Here is a 20,862-nt window from a genome sequence, read left to right on the forward strand (position 1 = left end):
CTGACCAACTGGAGCCAAAGGATGACAAGGGTTTATCCAGAGTTCCAGAGGTAATCAAGATGGAACTGAGGCTGGGGTTTCTTGAGTCCCAGCCCAGAGTCTTCTTCTGATCCCTGGGGGTGTTAGCCTGGGGCCCAAGGACCTACTTGGGGGGTGGGGGGGCCACTGAGGTTCCACATGATGGGTTTAGGAAGCTTCCAAACTTGTACATGACTTTTTTTGTATAATTCACTATTGTTTCCTCAGCCCCTAGAACAATGTTTGGCACATAGTAGGTGCTCAATAAATATTTATTGAATGAATGGGAATGAGCATTTGGTGGAGGGGTAGCGTGCAGGCTTTCATCTGATTCCCTGAGGGGACTGTGTTCAGAAAGCTTCTGTTCCCCTACATCTCCATCCCAGTAGCTTTATAGCAGTGAGAGAGGGTGGGAAAACTACCAGCCCCCCATCCCCGCCCAGATCCCAGGCCTCCCTCTTTTCCCCACAACTCCAAAGACCCAACTTCCTGCATCTCAGTGACCCACCCCTCCTCCTGCAAAATCATTTTCCTCATTAAGTTCATTTTTTTTCTCACTCCCCTCCTCCCTCCTCTTTCTTTCTCTGAGAAGGGTTTCCAGGAACGAACCTCTTCTGGGAACTTCTGGGGCAATGGTGTGTTTGTGCCCGTGTGTGTGTGTGTGTGTGTGTGTGTGTGTGTGTGTGTGTAGGGAGATCTTCACGCCTCATCAGGAGCCTGGAGCCTGTTACACACCCGTGGGGAGGAAGGGAAGGAGATGGCCTATCAGAAGGGGCGAGGCCTGTCCAGAGCTGTGTGTTTCCTCCTGCTCTCCAGCCTAGTTCGAGGACAGCCATTCCTGGTTGACCCCTGAGGGCCAGGGGAGGGAGGGGAACACCATCAGCCAGGACAGCAGCCTTGGCCACTCTGGGGCATGGGAACGGAGGCAGAGACAGGGAGGGGAGAGGGAGCCCAGGATGGCCCCAGCGTTGACTCACTGGCTGTGTGACCCCGGGCTAATCACTTGGTCTCTTCGGTGACAGCCTTTGAGTAGGGCCTGGGATCATTCCCAGAGGTCCTTCCTGTTCAAGTCCCCTGGTCACCCTTTTCCCAGGATGGGCAAGGGGCTTGAGTTACACAATCCCACAGGCCCTTGTGCTTCTTCCATCATCGAATTCCTTCCAGATAAATCCCCAAGCTGACACCGATCCTTCCGCACTCCACCACCCCCCACCCCCGACCCCGGTCCAGCCATCAGCATCTCCTGCCTGGGCTCCTGGCTTCTGCCCTTACTTCCCATATTCTGTTCCCCACTCAGCAGCCAGGGAATCCTGTTAACATTTAAACCAAATCCCAATCCTTCTCTACTAAGAGCCCCTCTGTAGCTCCCATTTCTCTTGGAATAAAAGGCAAAGTCCTCACGTGGATTCACAAAGCTCTATAATATGGGCCCCTGTCCCTGGCCTGTCTCAATTGCATTCCTCACATCCTCCCGCCCTCGGTTCCCGCCACACCACACCGCTGTGTGTACTTGCGGGCCCTCAAATGCAGGCAGTCTCTTACTCCACGTTTTGCACTTGCTGTTCCCTCGGCCTGCAGTGCTCTTCCATCTGACCCCTTTCCTCCTTCAGGTCTTTTCTCAAATGCCCCCTTCTCCGTGAGCCCTCCCCGACCTCCTTATCTAGATCAGACTCCACATCACTCTCTGTCCCCTCCGTCAGCTTTATTTTTCCCCATTACCGTTATCTATTCCAAACGTCATGTTTATCTTTATTCATTTACTGTGAGCTCCGTGAGGGCGGGGACTGGGCTGTCTTGGTCACCGTTTTGTCCCCAGCCGCTGGCCAGCACAGGGCTGGGCAGAGAGTAGGTATAAACAAATCTCCCTTGAATGAATGAATAAATACCCTTCTCTTGTCCCCAGCCCCCTTCCCAAGCCTGCCCTGCTCCCTGCTCCCCCAGCCCGTTTGCTGATTGCCCTTCATTTGATTCTGCTCCCTCCTCCTCCTCCTCAGTCCTGACCTGGAGAATGCTGTTTATCTTGAAACTCTGAAACGCTCTGTCAGGCTCGCTCTCTCCGCTATATGACCGGGGGCTTCCCAAAGGCAAAAGTGACCACTCAGCACTCGGTGAATTTCTTCTTCCACCTTCCCCGTGAGTCACAGACTTTTACCCCCTTGTTGAAAGTAATCCTAACTTTTTTGTCTTTACCTTCTGGAAAGTTAATCTACTGGTCCCCTCCTCTAGGAAGCCCTTTCTGACCCCCAGACAGGGTCTGATGCCTTCTTGGGTTCCCCCAGCCCCTGGGCTCCCCCTCTGAGCACTCTGGGTCATCACTATCCAGGGACAGATCTGTCTTCCCCAGTGGAGTGGGAGCCATGAGGGCAGGGCCAGCGCTGTCATTTGTCACCGCTGGGTCACTAGCACCACCCAGCGCAGGTCTAGGCACAGTTCTACTGAATTGTTAGGGGGTCATGGTGGAGGACGATGGTTGACCAGTGACACATCAACCTCACTATTTTCCTATTTTCTTACATGCTTATGGAAATTAACATAGCCTTATTTACATACAATTTGCATACAGCGGACCAGGAGGGAAGGGAGGGTGGGATTAGTATGGAGGAGTGGGGGCTCTGCACGACACGAGGTTCACTGTGCCGGCAGCAGCATCTTCAGCTGCACCTGGTCCCTCTGGGAGGGCTGAGCAGCCACCCAGCTGGCTGCCATGGCCTTGGCCACGCTGTTCCTCTTGGAAGTGAGCGGGGTCTCCAGGGTGAGCGAGACGTTGGCCATCTCCTGGGGTTTGTCACTGGCCAGAAAGCGGAGCAGGTTGTGCAGGGCCTTGGCCACGTGACTGCGGGCGCCCTCGTTGACGAGGCAGTAGAGGATAGGGTCAGCCACACAGTTGAGGCTGGTGAAGGCCAGTGAGCTGTGGTACGCCGAGAACACACGTTCCTCGAAGCCACAGTCCCAGGGGTGGTGCAGGTAGACGGCGCTGCGGGAGAGCAGGAGCACATGGTAGGGCGCAAAGCAGACCAGCACGATGGCAATGAGGCTGAGGGCCAGCCTCTTGATCTTGGCCTTCTCCTGGCGCTCGGTGGACACGCTGCCCCGCACAGCCCGCAGGATGCCACGGTAGGAGAGCAGCATGAGGGCCCACGGGAAGAGGAAGCCCACGAAGACCCGGTACAGGTTCATCCAGGCCACCCAGCCCTCCATGGGGAACTTCTCGAAGCAGAAGGTGTGGTTGTAACGGTCACGGAAGAGCTCATCGTGGAACAGGGGGGCCGAGTTGGCTCCCAGCTCCGTGGCCCAGACCACAGAGCTCACGGCCACGGCCGTCTTGACGCGGCGCAGGCGGGTGAACCGCAGTGGGTGGGCCACGGCCAGGTAGCGGTCCACGGAGATGCAGCAGAGGAAGGCGATGCTGATGTAGATGTTGGTATAAAAGATGAACCCGAAGAGCTTGCAGGAGCTGGGGCCGTGGATCCAGTTGTCGTGGTGCAGGAAGTAGTCCACCCACAGTGGCAGCGTGCAGATGTACAGCAGGTCGGCGATGCTGAGGTTCATCAGATACACGCCCAGCTCGTTGTGTCGCCGCACCTGGCGGTAGGCGGCCCACAGGGCCAGACAGTTGGTGGGCAGTCCCACGCCGATGACAAAAATGTAGAGGGAGGGCGGGAAGAGGTGGTCCACGAGGGAGTCCACGTGGCAGCCCTCCCACGTGCGGTTGCCCATCCTCGGCACTGAGGCTTTCGAGATGTTTCCCCTGGCCCACGGGGGCTGTGGGGCCATGGGTGGCGGGAGGCCATCAGGCCCCCTGAGCCCCCTCCTTGGAGGCTCAGGGGAACATGGTGGGAGGCAGTCCACTGCGAAGAGATGAGGCTGACCACGAATTGTGGGCCAGGCTGGGCAGGGAAGGATAGAGCTTGAGAGGGAAAAGTTGGAGGAGGGATAGAGTTATGACAAGAGGGAGGCCTGGGGGATAGCAGGATTCACGAAGATCTTTGTCAAGGAGGTTTTATGAACCCAATCAGAGCACAAATGGAGGAGTATTGGGGTCACACAAAATTGACTGAGGGGTTGTTTATGGAGCAGATGAAGGCATCAGTGGGCAGTGGTGAGAGAGAGAGATTTGCGGAGGATGTAGAAAGTAAGCGTGGCCATGCTGAAGTAACGGTGGGGTGGAAATGTATGGGATAGCGTTGAGATAGGATAGTCTACAGTTAGGGAGTGTTGAAAAGACCAGGCAAGATGGATGCGGGTGCTAGCATTTCCTAGGACCCCAGTAAGAAATAAGGAAATAAGTAAGGTAAACAGTGAGGAGAAGATTACGGAAAAGGAGGTGTCCTGTGAGAGATGAAAGAGAGGAAGGGCTCCGTCTGGGGAATGTGGGAAGGGTTTTTAAGAAACAGGAAGGAGGTGAGTAAGGGCTAGATCAGAGCACGGTTACTAATACAGGGAATTTAAAGGGGACGAGGACGGGGCTCCAGCTTGGTCCTGGTGGGAGCTGAGCAGTTGACATGAGGTGGCCCCGCCTCTCAGTTCAAAGCTGATTTTGCAGCACCTGTGGGGAGAGAAGACTGCAGTGAGGGGAGTCATGGACCACCCCCTTCCCCCTACACCCCTTTGCCCTGACTCCAGTGGGCTGCAGAGGGTGGGGACCCTAACGATGCCTAATTGAGCCCCGGATCTCTGAAAACACAGATTTGAGATGCCAGATATATTTTTTCCCTAACAGATGTTAAAATAAAGATCCAGGGGCTTCCCTGGTGGCGCAGTGGTTGAGAGTCCACCTGCCGATGCAGGGGACACGGGTTCGCGCCCCAGTCCGGGAAGATCCCACATGCCGCGGAGCGGCTGGGCCCGTGAGCCATGGCCGCTGAGCCTGCACGTCCGGAGCCTGTGCTCCGCAACGGGAGAGGTCACAGCAGTGAGAGGCCCGTGTACCGCAAAAAAATAAAAATAAAAATAAAGATCCAACTCAGATTTTAAAACTTTCTTCCAGGGCTTCCCTGGTGGCGCAGTGGTTGTGAGTCCGCCTGCCGATGCAGGGGACACGGGTTCGTGCCCCGGTCCGGGAAGATCCCACATGCCGCCGAGTGGCTGGGCCTGTGAGCCATGGCCGCTGAGCCTGCGCGTCCGGAGCCTGTGCTCCACAACGGGAGAGGCCAAAACAATGAGAGGCCCGCATACCACAAAAAAAAAAAAAAAAAAAAAAAAAAAAAAAAAAAAAAAAACTTTCTTCCAGAAACCATGTAAAACTTGCACAAGTATCATATCATGCTGTGGGAAATGGAGAACTAGTCTTAACTATCATGTTATAGACAGGGAGACTGGGCCCAGAGAGGCTGCGTCACTCCCCTCAAGGATGCACAGCAAGGCAGTGACGGAACCGGGCTAGAACCAGCCCTCCTGCTCCTAACCCAGGGCACCCCATTTTTGACTATAATGATGATGGTGGTGATAATAACAGCTAAAGTTTATTAAGTCCTACTACATAGCAGACCCTGTCTTAAGCACTTTTATGGGTATGAATTTTAAAATTTCAAGAATCCTATGAGGAATAGGGTTATTCCCCCTGTTGGACAAACTGAGGCACAGAGAAGTGCAGAGACCTGTCCAAGGTCCTGATAGCGGGAGAGGGGAAATCTCGGCTCTCTCCAGCCTGCACTTCCGTTTTCCCCCAAGAATAACTGGACAGAAGAGGGCCCTGGGCTGACAGCCCAGGGAAGCATAGCTGCAGGGGGCTGGGGGGGGCGGGGCGGAGAAGGGCTGAGAGGAGGAGCTGCTGGACTCGGCTGAGGTCGGAAGCAAGGGGGAGCCCTGGGGGCAGTGCCAGCAGTCCCCTCCCTCAGAGACTGCCCCCTTCATTGTCTCTCCCCACTCCCCTCCGACTTTCCCAAGTGAGTGTCTTGGGCCTCACCCTCCTGGTCCTGCGGAGACCTTTAAGGACAGGGCAAAGGACAATCTTGGACCAAGCCCCGGACCACTGTCAGCCCCCAGAGAGGTGGGGAGCGAAGTCCTGAATTAGAGGCACCTTCAGAAGCCACTCCATCCGAGGGTTTGCATCAGTTTAGTTTTTAGGCTGTGAAACCACTTTAAAAAAAAAGAGAGAGACCTCTCAGTTGGAAACCCCATCTAAGACAGTGACAGAGGAAGCTGCTCTGTGCTCTAGAAAAAATGAGGTGGCGGGAGGAAGGCCACCTCTGAAGAATCCCCAGGACACACTTTTAAAACCACTGGTTGAGTCGATTGGACAGATGAGGAAACCAAGGCCCAGAGAGGGGAAGGGATGAGTCCAAAGGTACACAGCAGGTACATGGAAACCTCCCAGATGCCTGAGCATCTTCTCATGGGAAAGGCCACTTGGCTCTCCCTACCTCCACACTAAATCCTGAATCCATGCATGTCTCTAAAACCCGTGCTGCTGCCCGCTCTGCTCAGCCATCACCACTGGCTTGGACTTTGCAGTAGCCTGCTCACGGCTTTCCTGGCTGCCACTCTGACTTCCCTCAGCTCACTTCCCACGTGGCAGCCAGAAAGTTCTCTCTAACATGTAAATCGGCTCTTGTTACTTCTCTGCTTGAAACTCTCCAATAGCTTCCCAGTGGACTTGGGGTGAAATCCCAAATCCTCACCCCAGGTGACAAGGCACTGCCTGACCAGCCTGGGCAGCCTAGCTGACTTTCTTGCCCACCTCCCCTCCCCCACCTCAGCAGCCTCGAGGCTGGACCTTCTTTCCAGCGTCAAAACCTTTGTTCTGGACTTCCCTGCCTCAGTGGTTAGGAATCCGCCTGCCAATGCAGGGGACACGGGTTCGAGCCCTGGTTCGGGAGGATCCCACATGCCGCAGAGCAACTAAGCCCGTGTGCCACGACTACTGAGCCTGAGCTCTAGAGCCTGCAAGCCACAACTACTGAGCCCGAGTGCCACAACTACTGAAGCCCGCACGCCTAGAGCCCGTGCTCCGCAACAAGAGAAGCCACCGCAGTGAGAAGCCCGCGCACCGCAACGAGAGAAAGCCCATGCGCAGCAACGAAGACCCAACTCAGCCAAAACAAAACAAAACCAAACCTTTGTTCTTCCTTCAGACTTACTTACCACTAGCTCCCTCACCTCCTTCACTTCCTCAGGGAGGCCCTCTGTACCCAGAGTCCTGACCACCCATTTCCAGGGCTCTCTCCTCACATCACTTTGCATCTTGTTTGTGTCTGTCTGTCTGTCTAGAACGGACATTCCAGGAGGGCAGGGACCTTGTGTTGACTGCTGTATCGCCAGCGCCCAGGACAGGCCCGGCATACAGCAGGCACTCAAGAAATGACTTTGGACCAAGGGAACAGGCATTGGTCAGCCCTTCCTCCAACACAGGCTCCTGCTCACCTTGAGGCGGCACCACCCCCGACTTCAAGCTCAAGCGAGTCCCTGAAGGGACCCAGAGGAGGGAAAAAGTGAAAAGGGCAGGATCTATCTGCTGCACAATTGACTTTGAAAGATCAGGGCTGACTCCCACTTAGTAAGTCCTCCCCGCCGTCAGGTCCTCCATGACTGAAGAGCTGCCCTCACCTCAGACTCACAGAGACTCCTGGATCCTGTGGAGATGGGACAGAGGGGGCTTGCTCCTGGCTGGAACAGTGCAATCCGGTCCCTACCTTTGGATTGAAACCACCCCCGCAGAGCAAATCACTCAAAACACCTCTCTCGGGCTTCCCTGGTGGCGCAGTGGTTAAGAATCCGCCTGCCAACGCGGGGGACATGGGTTCGAGCCCTGGTCCGGGAAGATCCCACATGCCACAGAGCAACTAAGCCCGTGCGCCACAACTACTGAGCCTGAGCTCTAGAGCCCGCGAGCCACAACTACTGAGCCCGCACGCCTAGAGCCCGTGCTCCCCAACAAAGAGCAGCCCGCGCTCAACGCAACTAGAGGAAGCCCGCGCGCAGCAACGAAGACCCAACGCAGCCAAAAATAAATAAGTAAATAAATTTATATTAAAAAACAAAACAAAAACCCAAAAACCTCTCTCCCCTCTGTCTGCCCTGGGTCTCTCTTTCCTCCTGTAACACTGAAGGAATTACTTCTTCAGGAGCCTCAGTTTCCCCTTCTATAGAAAGGGGGGGTGGGCACAACTTTTATACTAGTCACATCCCAGATATGAAAATCCTTGGGACTTCCCTGGCAGTCCAGTGCTTAAGACTCTGCGCTTCCGCTGCAGGGGGCCCAGGTTTGACCCTGTGCCTAGGATCCTGCATGCTGCGCGGCTTGGCCAAAAAAAAAAAAAAAGAAGAAAAAAAGAAAATATCAATTCTATACAAACTCTTCCAGAAAACTGAAGAGGATGAAACATCTCCGAATTTATTCACAGGGAACTATGGATACATTCAATATCCTGGGATAAACCATAATGGAAAACAATATTTAAAAAACAGAATGTCTATATGTGTATAACTGAGTCCCTTTGCTGTAGAGCAGAGATTGGCACAATATTGTAAAATCAACTCTACTTCGATAAAAAACAAAATTAATTGAAGAAAAGAAAATCCTCGGTAGAGGTGATATCATCTATAAATTGTGCAGTATTTGAACAATTATTACTATTCCACAGGCACTGGGGAGCTGACACAAGAATGAACCAGTTCATAATGAGAGGAGGCACTGAGAGCTGGGAGTTCCCTTTGCCCCTCCCCCTCAAGAACCCCTGGGTTCAGCTGAGGCTGGGGTGGGTACACAGGCATGAGGCTGATTTCCTGCAGCCAAAGGAAATACACTTCCCATTGCTAATTTCCTCGAGGGGGAACCAGGTGGCCACCTCCCCCTCCCCCCTCCCATCCCTCCTCCTCAACCCATCTGCTTCTTGGGGGATGCTGGGCATGGGGGAGGGGCATTCAACCCTCTCTTCTCCCCCACCTGAGATCTGCCCACCTCAGACCCCCGAAAGACAGCGCTGAATGGCAGACTCTTAGAACTCCACAGTGCAACAGGCCTATATGCCACAACATACAGGGGCGCGAGGCTATTTCTGACCCCTGCCTGATACAGATGGGGAAACTGAGGCCTAGAGCCACAAAGCAGTTGTCTAAGTCACACGGTGTGTCAAGACTGCACAGATCTGTCATTCTTAACTAAAAAGCTTCCCCTTACCTGAATGTTTTCTCTCTTCACCCCCTGCATTCCCGTAATTTTTCTCAAGTCTTTCCGGGGTTCTCAGCCCCCCGTTAAGAATCTGCTGAGGGACTTCCCTGGTGGCGCAGCGGATAAGACTCTGCATTCCCAACACAGGGGGCCCAGGTTCGATCCCTGGTCGGGGAACTAGATCCCACATGCATGCCACAACTAAGAGTTTGCATGCCACAACTAAGGAGCCCACCTGCTGCAACTAAGGAGCCCGCCTGCCACAACTAAGGAGCCAGCAAGCTGTAACTAAGGAGCCCGCCTGCTGCAACTAACACCCCATGCAACCAAATAAATAAATAAATAAATATTTTTTAAAAAAAAGAATCTGCTGAAAGATCCACGGACTCTCACCACAAGAAAGCAAGTGACCTCAGCGTCTTGGGTGCCCCTCCATCACCTGACTCCCTTGCCCAGCCCCCTGGAGCCAAGACCCTGTTGGGCTGGGATCTAAATTGCCTCCCTTACTCAGGCTTTGTGTGTGGGAGGTCAACCTCCAAATCTCACAGTGCCCACAAGAAGCTCCCCAGTCCCACAGGCCTCCCTCGTGGTCCCTGCTGGCCCCTCCCAGAGGGGCAGGGAAGAGAGATAAGCTGAGAATGTGGAGCGATAGTGGGGAGACAGGAAGGACTGTCAGACCACTGCCCCCACTTTGCACCTCAGCTGCTCAAGCCAGTTATAAGTCCTTGGGCCCTGGCAGCCACCTCTAAGTCCAGCAAGGCTGAAGGACTGCGGGCGGGGGGTGGTGAAAGGACAAGATGGAGAGGTAATAGAGCCCCACAGCCCCTCACTCACCAGTCTTGTCCTAGAAGCCTCCAGGTCGCCTCTCTCAACCCCCACTTCCCTCCTCTGAGGGTTCCTGCTCCCCTGACAGCCCCGGGGGACCAGCCAGCTCCGGTCTGCTCATTAGGGGACGAAATGTGATCACCGAGCCTCGCTCCCCACCTGGTGTCCTGGCGGCTGGCCGGCGGAAACCGGGGGACAGTCCGGCCACCGTGACCGCTCCGCTGGGCCTCAGTTTCCCCATTTCTACCGAAGGGGTCCCCATCCCCCACACCCCCACACCGTCCAAAAGGGACACCAGAGTCCTCGACTCTACCCCTCTGATGTTCTAGATCGCAAGGTTCTCGAATCCTCAGGTTCTATTGTTAGGCCAGTTCCTGGTTTACTGTTCTATTATTATAACATTCTAGAGCTTTACCTTTCTTCCATTCTATTATTATTATCATGGTGGCTTTCCATGCCCTTCTCCTTCTAAGTTTCCAATATCCCAGCGTCTCACATTCCAAGATTCTCAAGTTCTATTGTTAGAACGCTCTACGATTTTTTTTAACATTCTATAACTTCCAGAATCTATTATTAGCTCTCACCGATTACTATCTTTGCCCAGCAAACACGAAAATGTATTTCCCTTTTCTTTTTTACAGAAATGGGAACATACTCTACATACCGTAAACCTCACTTCCTTTTTCCTCCCTATCTAATCCGTTTTTTTTTTAACATTCTAGCAGCCTAAGGTTCTAAGATTATGCAGAATTCTAAGATACTAAGGACTCAATGGGGGAGGGGTAGTCACCACATTCACTTAGTCCCTAAATTCTCACCCCCCTGGGGGGGACATTAGGAGCCCAGGCTGCCTCCCAGGGAGCCTTGCCACATCCCTCCCTGCTCGCTCACACCGGCTGAGTTATTATTTGTCTAGACACAAACCAAATTATAGGCCCTGTCCTGCGGGAGCAGTGGGCTTCGTGGGGAGGGTCAGGAGACAGAATCAGGCGGGAGTTAATCTCTGCACTACCCACCCCTTCCCCTCTCTTCCCTCCTTCTCTGAAACTCCACCCCTTCCACCCAAACCAACTCTTGTCCCCTCTCCTTCTCCAACACCATGGTTTTAGAAATATCTTCTCTCCTCTGCCTCTAAAAGGCTCCCTCCTGGGTTCCAGCCATTCACACTCACCTTGGCATTCTTCCCTCCTCCCTATGAAGACCTCCTGCTCCACAGGAATCCGACTTAGTGGCAGCAAAAGAAGCCAGATCTTTGGATTGGGGCTTCAGTGGAACTGGAGTCCCAACCTTAGCCTGAAACTGGCTCATTGTGGGGACTTCTGCTCTTGCGTCTCATTTTCCCCATCTGTAAAATGGGGGGCTTGGTCTAGCTGGCTCTGCAAGCACTTTCAAGCTCTCAGCGAAAACTGCCAAGATTCCAACACCAAGCTTTTTGGATTGAAGGATTCAAATATCCTAAGGACCTTTAATTTGAAGGTTTGAGCATTCCTGGTCCTCCTCTCTGATCATTCTCACTTACTTGGGTCCTTTCATTCGAAGACGTCACATGCAAGACTTCTTGATTCTATGGGAGCCCCTCCCCCAACAGTCTCTCTCATTTTCTACTACTGGATGCCCCACCACCAGAAAGGAAAACCTCTCCATCCTCACCCCAAACCTGAAGTCAAGCTCAACCACAGAGACAGAGTTGGGAGGGGCCCTTGGTGAGTTCAGAAAGAGTGGGGCTGGTGATGGGCCCTGGTGGGGGGCGGTGGGGATGTGGCCCCCATCAACTCCATCTGTGCCCGCAAGAAACTCCCCCAGCGCACGTCCCGCCTGAGTACACAACACACGTCCCACAACCGAAATTCCAGAGCTGTCCTTCAGCGTGCTTGGAGGTGGGGGGTGTCCAGCTCAAGGAGGGGGGATGAAGCCAAGGCAGGAAGGAGTTAACGGGTGACCCAGCCAAATCCTGGAAGGGAGGAAGTGGGGGAGGAAGTTTACCCCCCAGCCAGGAATTCCTGAAATTGGAGGGTGGGGTGGGTGCGACCTCCAGAGCAGTGGGGTGACTGTTAAGGGGGAGACGGGGTCACAGGGGCACTCAGAGTCCACCTGCCCCGGGTGGCTACCCTACTGCCCCTTACCCCACTCCCAAGCAGCACCTCAGCCCAGGTGAAAGTTGGAATTTGCGAGGATTTGGAATGAGATGATGACGGGGTGAAGTTGCCAGAACCAGGTCTAAGATACAGAAAGACAGAGACAAAGGAATACCGAGAGACAGAGACAGGAAGGGAAAGGGCAAAGAGATGCCCAGAGACGGGGAGACGGGGAGATGGAAGCAGAGAGATCCACAGAAACTGGGTTCATCAAGACACAGGGATGGAGGCAAACAGAGTGAGAGAGCGACGGAGAGGCAGAGATAAAGAAATCGACAGAGACATCCGGAGATGGAGAAGGAGAGACACACCCAGAGGGAGAGGGACCGCAGATCCAGAGAAACATCAGAGACAGACGGAGAGATGCAGACACACCCAGAGACAAAGTCAGACGCAGAGACGCCGGGAAGAGCCAGCCCCAGAGAGGGGCGGAGACGGAGACGGCGCGGGAGACTGAGGCAGCGGACGGACGCGGGGACGAGCAGTCCCCGGCGGCCGCAGGACCGGCGCGGGCAGGGGAGGGACCGGCGGCTACCTGCGCGTGACGGCTGGACGGGGCAGGTGGCGCCTCTCTCCGCGGCAAGGGGAGCCGGGCTCCACGGCGGCGCAGGAACCCGGCGGCGACTTCTACTGGCCCCCGGGCCAGAGCCGCCAGCCGAGGCCCCGCCCCGGCCGGCCGGGCCCGCCCCCATTAACCCCTCCTTTGTCGCTCCCCCTTAACCCCTTTAAGCCTTCACCCCGCTAAAGGCTTCCAGCCCTGGGGAAATCTCACCTGCCTTTGGAATACCCCCCAGTCCTTCAACATCCCCATCCTGGAGACCCCCACCTCATTAACCCCTTTGGTTACCGCGCCTCCAGTCTCGCGCTCCAACTAGATCAAGCCCTCAGCTGGGGGCGGGGAGGGGGAAGGGGAGGTCCCTCATTGAGCGGAACCATTTCCTCCTTTCGGAGACCCCAGTCCCAAGTCGTTAACTTTCTGATCATTGCATGCCCCCTTCCCCAAGGGAGAGAACGAGGGGTCTGTTAGTTCCCCATGCCCATGGTCAGCGCCAGCCCTGGAAGGAATCCTGGGGTTTCCAGCTCCAGCGCTGCATCTTGGCGAGACTTAGGCTGGTGACCTCTCTGTGCCTCAGTTTCCTCTTCTGATAACGTGGTCTCTCACAGTCCCTTTGTCATGGGGATGTCATACCATCAAGTCTGTAAAACATGACCCCCCCCGCCATGATCCCCTACCTCCTGCTTTATTTGCCTTTCCCCATAGAACTTGTCACCATCCAACATTCTACGTATTTCACTTTTTTTTTTTTTTTTCTAATTATCTGCCTCCCCACTAGGAGGAGTGTCATTTTTGTGTTTGGTTAGTTTACTACAAGACAGGCGTTCCATAGACTTTTTTTGGGGGGGGGGTACGCGGGCCTCTCACTGTTGTGACCTCTCCCATTGCGGATCACAGGCTCCGGACGCGCAGGCTCAGCGGCCATGGCTCACGCGCCCAGCCGCTCCGCGGCATGTGGGATCTTCCCGGACCGGAGCACGAACTCGTGTCCCCTGCATCGGCAGGCGTACTCTCAACCACTGCGCCACCAGGGAAGCCCCATACACGTTATTTTCAGAGAGTAAATACACGAATGGTAAGTGCTTCAAAAATATTTGCTGATTATTATCATCACATCCTTCATAAATTGGTCGTGAGAATTCATTCTTGGGCAAAGCACTTTGGCCCGACCTGGGATGTAGCACTCAAAAATGGGCTTGCAAATTCTTTTTTATTTATTTTGAAAATAAAAATTAAAATGCTTGGACCTTAAGAGAGCAGTACAACGAGTGGTGATAAACAGATACGCCCATGTAACTAAGCACCCAAATTAAGACATAAACATTTCCATCACCTGAGAACATTGTTTTTTTGCCCCTTTCCAGGGCATACTCACACCCTACTTCACCCCCGGAGGCAACTCCATGCCTTTCTGATTTTTTTCTTTTTCTTTTTCTTTTTTTTTTTTTTTACTGGAAATTAGTGTTGTCTGTTCCAGAACTTCATAGAAATGTAATGAAACACTTCTGTTTTGTTTAAGGTAGTTATTATAATCATTCACCATGTGGCCTTGGACAAATGACTTCACCTCTCTGAACCATATTACCACCTTCCTCTCAGGGCTCTTGAGGGAAACAGAAAGTGAGAGTTATCCAAGGACCCAAGTGACCTGCAACACACACAGGAATAAAAGTTTTTTCCTTCCACCCTCCTTCAAGGGGACAGACAGAGACACTCCAATGGAAGTGTCACAAAGGCTTTAGCCCCCTCCCCACAAATAACCCAATATAAATCTTATCAGCTTCAAGACAAGCCCTCCTGTCAGCCCCTTGGCCATCCCAAGCTCATCCTAAAGAGAAATTCTGGAGTGCACTGGTGGGCGAGGGTCCCCTTCTCTCCTGGGCTCACCCTAAGTTTATAATGTGATTCAGTTAGTGTCCTGGCAGGAAACAGGTAGCCATTCAAAGAGTTTAAGTGGGGGGAAGTTCCCTGGTGGTCCAGTGGTTAGGACTCAGCGCTTTCACTGCCGAGGGCCCAGGTTCAGTCCCTGGTCAGGGAACTAAGATCCCCAGAAGCCACGTGCGTAGTGCGGTCAAAAAAAAAAAAAAGAGTTTAAGTGAGAACATTTATAAAGGGAAGGTTTAGAGGGGTTGGCAGGGTGAAAGAACCCACAAAATATGGGGCGATGCCAGGGAACCAGCTGGAGCCAGAACCAAGCCATTACCACCCTTCAGGCAGAAAGCTAAAGTTTGGAGCGGAGCCCATAGGAGCTGTAGCTCTAGGTAGAGGACCACAGGCACTGCCAGAACTGCAGGGATGCAGGGAGGGGCCCGGAAAATAAATACTCCAACCCCTCCCCCACTACTTACCTTCAGATTTCCTGTCAGTGCCTGTAATGGGGAGAAACCAACCAGAAGGCAGAGGGCAAAGGACTCCCATGGATGGAGCCCACACAGGGCAGTCTCCCAGGGCCCAGAGCAGGAGGAGAAAGGCTGAGAGTGACCCTGGGGTACACGGTGGAGAATCACCAGCACTATCCTCCCAGAACTTTCTAGGCACATTTTTCCATGCAGGTCTGAGGCTGGGCACAAGGGGGTGACAGAGCACCAAGAGACCCAATGAAAGGGATGCTTAGCGCTGGGCCACTTCCTTCCCCAGAACTTGGACATTAGGGAAAGGGCAAAGCTGGAGGACAGGAAAGGAGACTTTTTTTTTTTTTTGCGGTACGCGGGCCTCTCACTGTTGTGGCCTCTCCCGTTGCGGAGCACAGGCTCCGGACGCGCAGGCTCAGCGGCCATGGCTCACGGGCCCAGCCGCTCCGCGGCATGTGGGATCTTCCCGGACCGGGGCACGAACCCGTGTCCCCTGCATCGTCAGGCGGACTCTCAACCACTGCGCCACCAGGGAAGCCCAGGAAAGGAGATTTTGATCCCATAGATCTGAAACCTGGAGGTCTGGAGGGGTGATATGATTGCTGGACTGTGCTGGCTGAATAGGAGTTTCCTGGGTGGACAAGTTCTGAAAGGGTGTACCAGTGGGAGGGAACAGCACGTGCAGAGGCTCAGAGGCATGAAATGTCACAAGGAAGATCCCACAAGCCGTGGAGCAACTAAGCCCGTGCACCACAACTACTGACCCGGTGCTCTAGAGCCCATGAGCTACAACTACTGAGCCGCGTGCCACAACTACTGAAGCCCACATGCCTAGAGCCTGTGCTCTGCAACAAGAGAAGCCACTGCAGTGAGAAGCCCGTGCACTGCAACGAAGAGTAGCCCCTGATCGCTGCAACTAGAGAAAGCCCATGTGCAGCAACGAAGACCCAACACAGCCAAAAATAAATTTAAAAAAAAGGAAGGATCAGAAATGATTGAAAAATAAGGACAGCTAACGTTTAATGACCACTTACTACATTCCAAGTACCATTCTAAGCACTTTATGTGAATAACTCATTTAATCCTCAAAACAACCATATGCAGAGGCACCATTTTACAGATGGGGCCTAGATGGGTAAGTGGAAATGCTGGACTCCCAGCAGTGGAGCTCTAGTCTTTAACTGCTGTTATGCCACTTCCTGGGGATGGGAAATTAGGGTTGAGGAGTTTGAACTTTGATCCTCTTCATATAACACACTTTCAACTGTTTCACACACACATACCCACACACACCACTCTCATATTCATTCAGTAAACACTCCCTGAGCCCTTGCTTCTGTACCTGGCCCTGGGCTAGGCAGTGTTGGGGACACAGCAGTGACCACAACAGCCCTGGCCCTTCTCTCCCAGGGCTGGCAGTCAGTGAGGGGGAGACAGATCTGTCCCTGACAGTCATACCTCAGAGTGGTCAAGGCTGGAACAGGGTCCAGGGGGCTGCTGGAGCCTAGAAGGGGCCTTGTCACAGTTTGTTGGGGGAATAGGAGGAAGGAGGGAGCTGTCAGAACTGCCACTTGGAACACTCCCCTCACTTTACCTGGTTCATTCCTTACTCATCCTTCAATAGGCAGGTCTGTTGTCCCCTCCAGGAAGCCCTCCCGGATACCCACTTGGCCTTCCTTTGCCCACTCATGGTCATCATTGTCTAAGATGGGTCTGCCTTCCCCACTGGACTGAGCCCCTGGAGGGCAGGGCTGGGGCTGTCTCATTCACCACTCAGCCCAGCACTGCCCAGCTCAGGCTCTGGCCTAGAGTAAAATGTTTCTTACATATATTGAATGAATCCATTCATTGATTGATCAACATTTGTGTTTGTTGAGCATTTACTGCATTCCAGACACTGAGCTAGGCCCTGAGAATACAGTCTTAAAAGCCAAAATCCTCATCCTCGTGGGCAATTGATTAGTGAATGATTGACTTCTGGTCATATTAATAGAGATCTTTGGCCAGAAATGTGGAGGGGATGAAACACTTTGATATGATTGAACATCCTCCCCTTCCTAGAATTTCATGTTTGGCTCTGGGGGCTGTCACTTCTGAAGGATATTGACATTTGGAGAGTTATAGCTTAGGTAGCTGTTCCTGGAAGCACATGGACAGTCCTCCTTGCTGGTCAAAGAGGGATTTGCAGGTTTCTCCTGCAGTAATTTTTTCTTCCCTTAGGAATTGATGGCCTTGATAAACTGTCGCTCTGAAACTGCAAGGCTCTTGGGATGGACCTCTTCCATCCCAAGAGAACATCTGTACAGTTCAGACAAGGAAAAGAAACACAAGTGTGTAATGTTCTACAAAATTCTTATGTATTGCTCTGTCTAGAGAAATCCTATAGATTTGTTACCTTATTATAGTTCTATTAGCGCAGTGGTTCTCAAAGTGTGGTCCTTGGAGCACCTGGGAACTCTTTGGAAATGCAGATTCTTGGGCCCCACCCAGACTGATGGAATTAGAAACCCTGGATGGGGAATTGGGAGGAGGTGCATTTTCATTATAACAAACCCTACAGATGATTCTACTACTGCTCCTTCAAGTGTAAGAACTACTGAAACTCGAGAATAGTGGGGGGAAATGTCAGTGCTTCAAACATAAAAGAAAGAGAGAGAGAGAGAAGAGAGAAGAGAGAGAGAGAGAGAGAGGTAATTAGATAGCATCACCATAAATTATCTTGCCTACCAAAGATGAAGGAATCAGAACAATTCAATCCCTACTCCTGGACAGTCACAGTTGTTATTCAGCTGGTTCACACTGATAGGGCTGTATCAGTTGTTAAAATACTGAAATGTTATCATACCAGGCAGTAAAGAGTCATTAACAAGAGCAGACTTCTCCTCCTTGTCCTAAGGCAATAGTTGGGGCTGCAAAACTTGATGCTTCTGCTGGGCTAGTTCTAGGCACCCCACTTGACTTTATGATTCCTCATCCAGCACATCACTACAAAGAGCACACAATGATTTCAGCCAGCCGGTCAACCTCTTCTGAAGTTGTTACCCTCTCTCTCTCCTACTTCTATTCACTGCTGCAGCACTCTGAATCCTGCCACTTCTCTAGCCCCAACAGAAGAAAGGAAACCTCAATTGTCTTACCTCGATTGGGGAACTTTCTGTACCTCTTGCAGGTTTATTAGAGACTCCCACTGAGAACCCTGACCTATTATGGTTTTGGGTTTTTTTTTTTTGCGGTACGCAGGCTTCTCACTGTTGTGGCCTCTCCCGTTGCGGAGCACAGGCTCCGGACGCGCAGGCTCAGCGGCCATGGCTCACGGGCCCAGCCGCTCAGCGGCATGTGGGATCTTCCCGGACCTGGGCACGAACCCGTGTCCCCTGCATCAGCAGGTGGACTCTCAACCACTGCGTCACCAGGGAAGACCTATTATGTTTTAATTGATGATCATTCCTATAATGATTAATTTTATGCACCAACTTGACTGGGCCATGAAGTGCCCAGATATTTGATCAAACATTCTGGGTGCTCTGGATGAGCTGAACATTTAAATCGGGAAACTGAGTAAAGCAGATTGCCCTCCCCAATGTGGGTGGGCCTCACCCAATCAGTTGAAGGCCTGCATGGAACAAAAAAGGCTGATCTTTCCCCCCGAGTAAGAGAAATTATCTTCCGCTCCACTGCCTTTGAACGGGAACACTGGCTTTTTCCTACCTTCTAGATTCAAACTGAAACATTGGTTCTTTCTGTATCTCGAGTCTGCTGGCCTTCAGACTAGAACTGCACCTTTGCCTCTCCTGGATCTCCAGCTTGCCGACTCACCCAGCAGATCTTAGGACGTGTCAAGTTTCCATAATTGAATGAGCCAATTCCTTACAATATATACATCCCACTGGTTCTGTTTCTCTGGCGTTTTCTCTAATACTTCAAAACTGAAAATGGAGGTATCCTATCATTAATTTAAGGTCTCCTTTAGAATACAGTCCCATACCTGAGGTACGATCAGCCCAGATGGCAGAACTCATTGAGCTTATTAGGGTTTGTTAACTAGCTAAAGACCAGAGAGCAAACATACATATATACAGACAGCAGGTATACTTCGGGAATACTTTGGAAACAAAAGGGAGTTTCTAACCTTTGCTGGAACGCCCTTGGAAAAAATCTACACACGTCATAAAACTGCATAGACACACACACACATACATTACATGCATGCACATAAACAGGAGGGCATGTAATAATGTGAAATCTGAATAAGGTCTGTAGATTCACCAGTGTCAGTTTCCAAGTTTGGTATTGTGCTATAGTTATACAGAATGTTACCATTGGGGGAAACTGGATGAAGGGTATAGAGGACCTCTCTGTACTATGTTGGCAACTTCCCGAGTCTATAATTATTTCAAAACTGTTTAATTAAAACCACACACACACATGTTCCTCAAAAAGTTAAATACAAAATTACCATATGGCTCAGCAATTCTACTCCTAGGTATATACCCAAGAGAAACGAAAACATATGTCCAAATAGAAACTTGTATATAAATGTTTATCACAGCCTTATGTGCAACAGCAAACGATGAACACAACCCAAACTTCCATCATGGGTGAATGGCTAACACCAAAATATGAGTGATAACAAAATGGTTGTTGTTTTAAGCCATTACATTTTGGAATGCTTTGTTCTGAAGCAATAGATACTGGGAATAGGGGTCTTCAAACTCCCAGAAACATTAGTGACCTTGCCCTCAGGGTGTCACCCACCTTGACATAAATATGCTGAGGTTGCTGGTAGCTTCCGTCTCCTGCTGAGTGTTTTCCCATCCCCCTTCCTTTGGGAGAACTCCCCCACCCATTCTGCGAGGTTTAGGTGGTGCTGTCAGGCCCAGGTACACGAACCCCTTCCTAAGCAAAAAGATGAGCACGTCGTGACCCAGGCCTGGCCGATCAGATGACTCCATTCCCTAGGCCATGGAGATTGGTCACATGATCCAAGGTGAGCCAATCAGATTACTCCTGGAGAGGCTTGAGTGGTATGAGAGAAAGACTTTCTCTGGCTTTGTTACCATGTGGCCTGGCAGAATGCCTGCAGCCACAGCGTCTGTGTTCTCAACAGTGTAAAAATAATCAGCTAACATTTGTAGAGAGCTTGCTATGTGCCAGGCACTGTCCTAAGCTTTTGCATCTATTTAACTCACTTTCACAGCACCCCTATGGGGCAGGTGCTATCATTAACTTCTATTTTATACATTGGGAAACTGAGGCCTTGAGAGGCTTAAGAAACCCGCTCAAGGGGAGAAGCCAGATCCAAGAGTTCATACTCTATGATTCCATCTATTTAAAGCAAAGGTGAGCAGACTACCACTGTGGACCAAACCCTATCTACCGCCTGTCTTTGTATGGCTCGTGAGCTAAGATGGTTTTCACGTTTTTAAGTGGTTCCAAAAAAATCAGAACAATAGTATTTCATGACACGCAAAAATGTTGAGAAACTCACGTTTCAGTATCCATAGTTTTATTTGAACACAGCCAAGCTCATTCATGCCTGCATTGTCTGTGACTGCTTTCACACAACAATGTCAGAGTTAGCTGGGACAGAGGCTGAGTGGTTCATAAAATCTAAAATATTTACTATATGGCCCTTTCCGGAAACAGTCTGCTGACCTCTGATTTAAAGTACAAAAATGGGTAAAACTGTTTTATGGTGTGAGAAGTAGGACAGCAATTACTGGCGGGGGCCGGGCGGGGGTGCTCAATGACTAGGAAGGGGCACAAGGACGCTTTCTGGGGCCTGGGGATGTTCTACTTCTTCATCTGGGAGCTGGCTGCATGGATGGGATCAGTTTGTGATTATACATTTATGATGAGCGTACTTCT

General features: G+C 51.9%; 1 protein-coding gene across 1 annotated transcript; it reads right to left on the reverse strand.

Annotated features, from left to right (window-relative positions):
- Window positions 1–268: 268 nt before the first annotated feature.
- Window positions 269–12,734, reverse strand: GPR4 (G protein-coupled receptor 4). The gene is made up of 2 exons (XM_082607483.1): window positions 12,623–12,734; window positions 269–4,564 (listed from the first exon to the last, which is right to left on the reverse strand). The coding sequence occupies exon 2, from the start codon at window positions 3,790–3,792 to the stop codon at window positions 2,647–2,649; it is 1,146 nt and encodes a 381-aa protein (XP_082463609.1). The 5' UTR covers window positions 3,793–4,564; window positions 12,623–12,734; the 3' UTR covers window positions 269–2,646.
- Window positions 12,735–20,862: the final 8,128 nt, after the last annotated feature.

The sequence above is a fragment of the Mesoplodon mirus genome (assembly GCF_964341445.2).
Source record: "Mesoplodon mirus genome assembly, chromosome: 19".
Taxonomy (NCBI): domain Eukaryota; kingdom Metazoa; phylum Chordata; class Mammalia; order Artiodactyla; family Ziphiidae; genus Mesoplodon; species Mesoplodon mirus.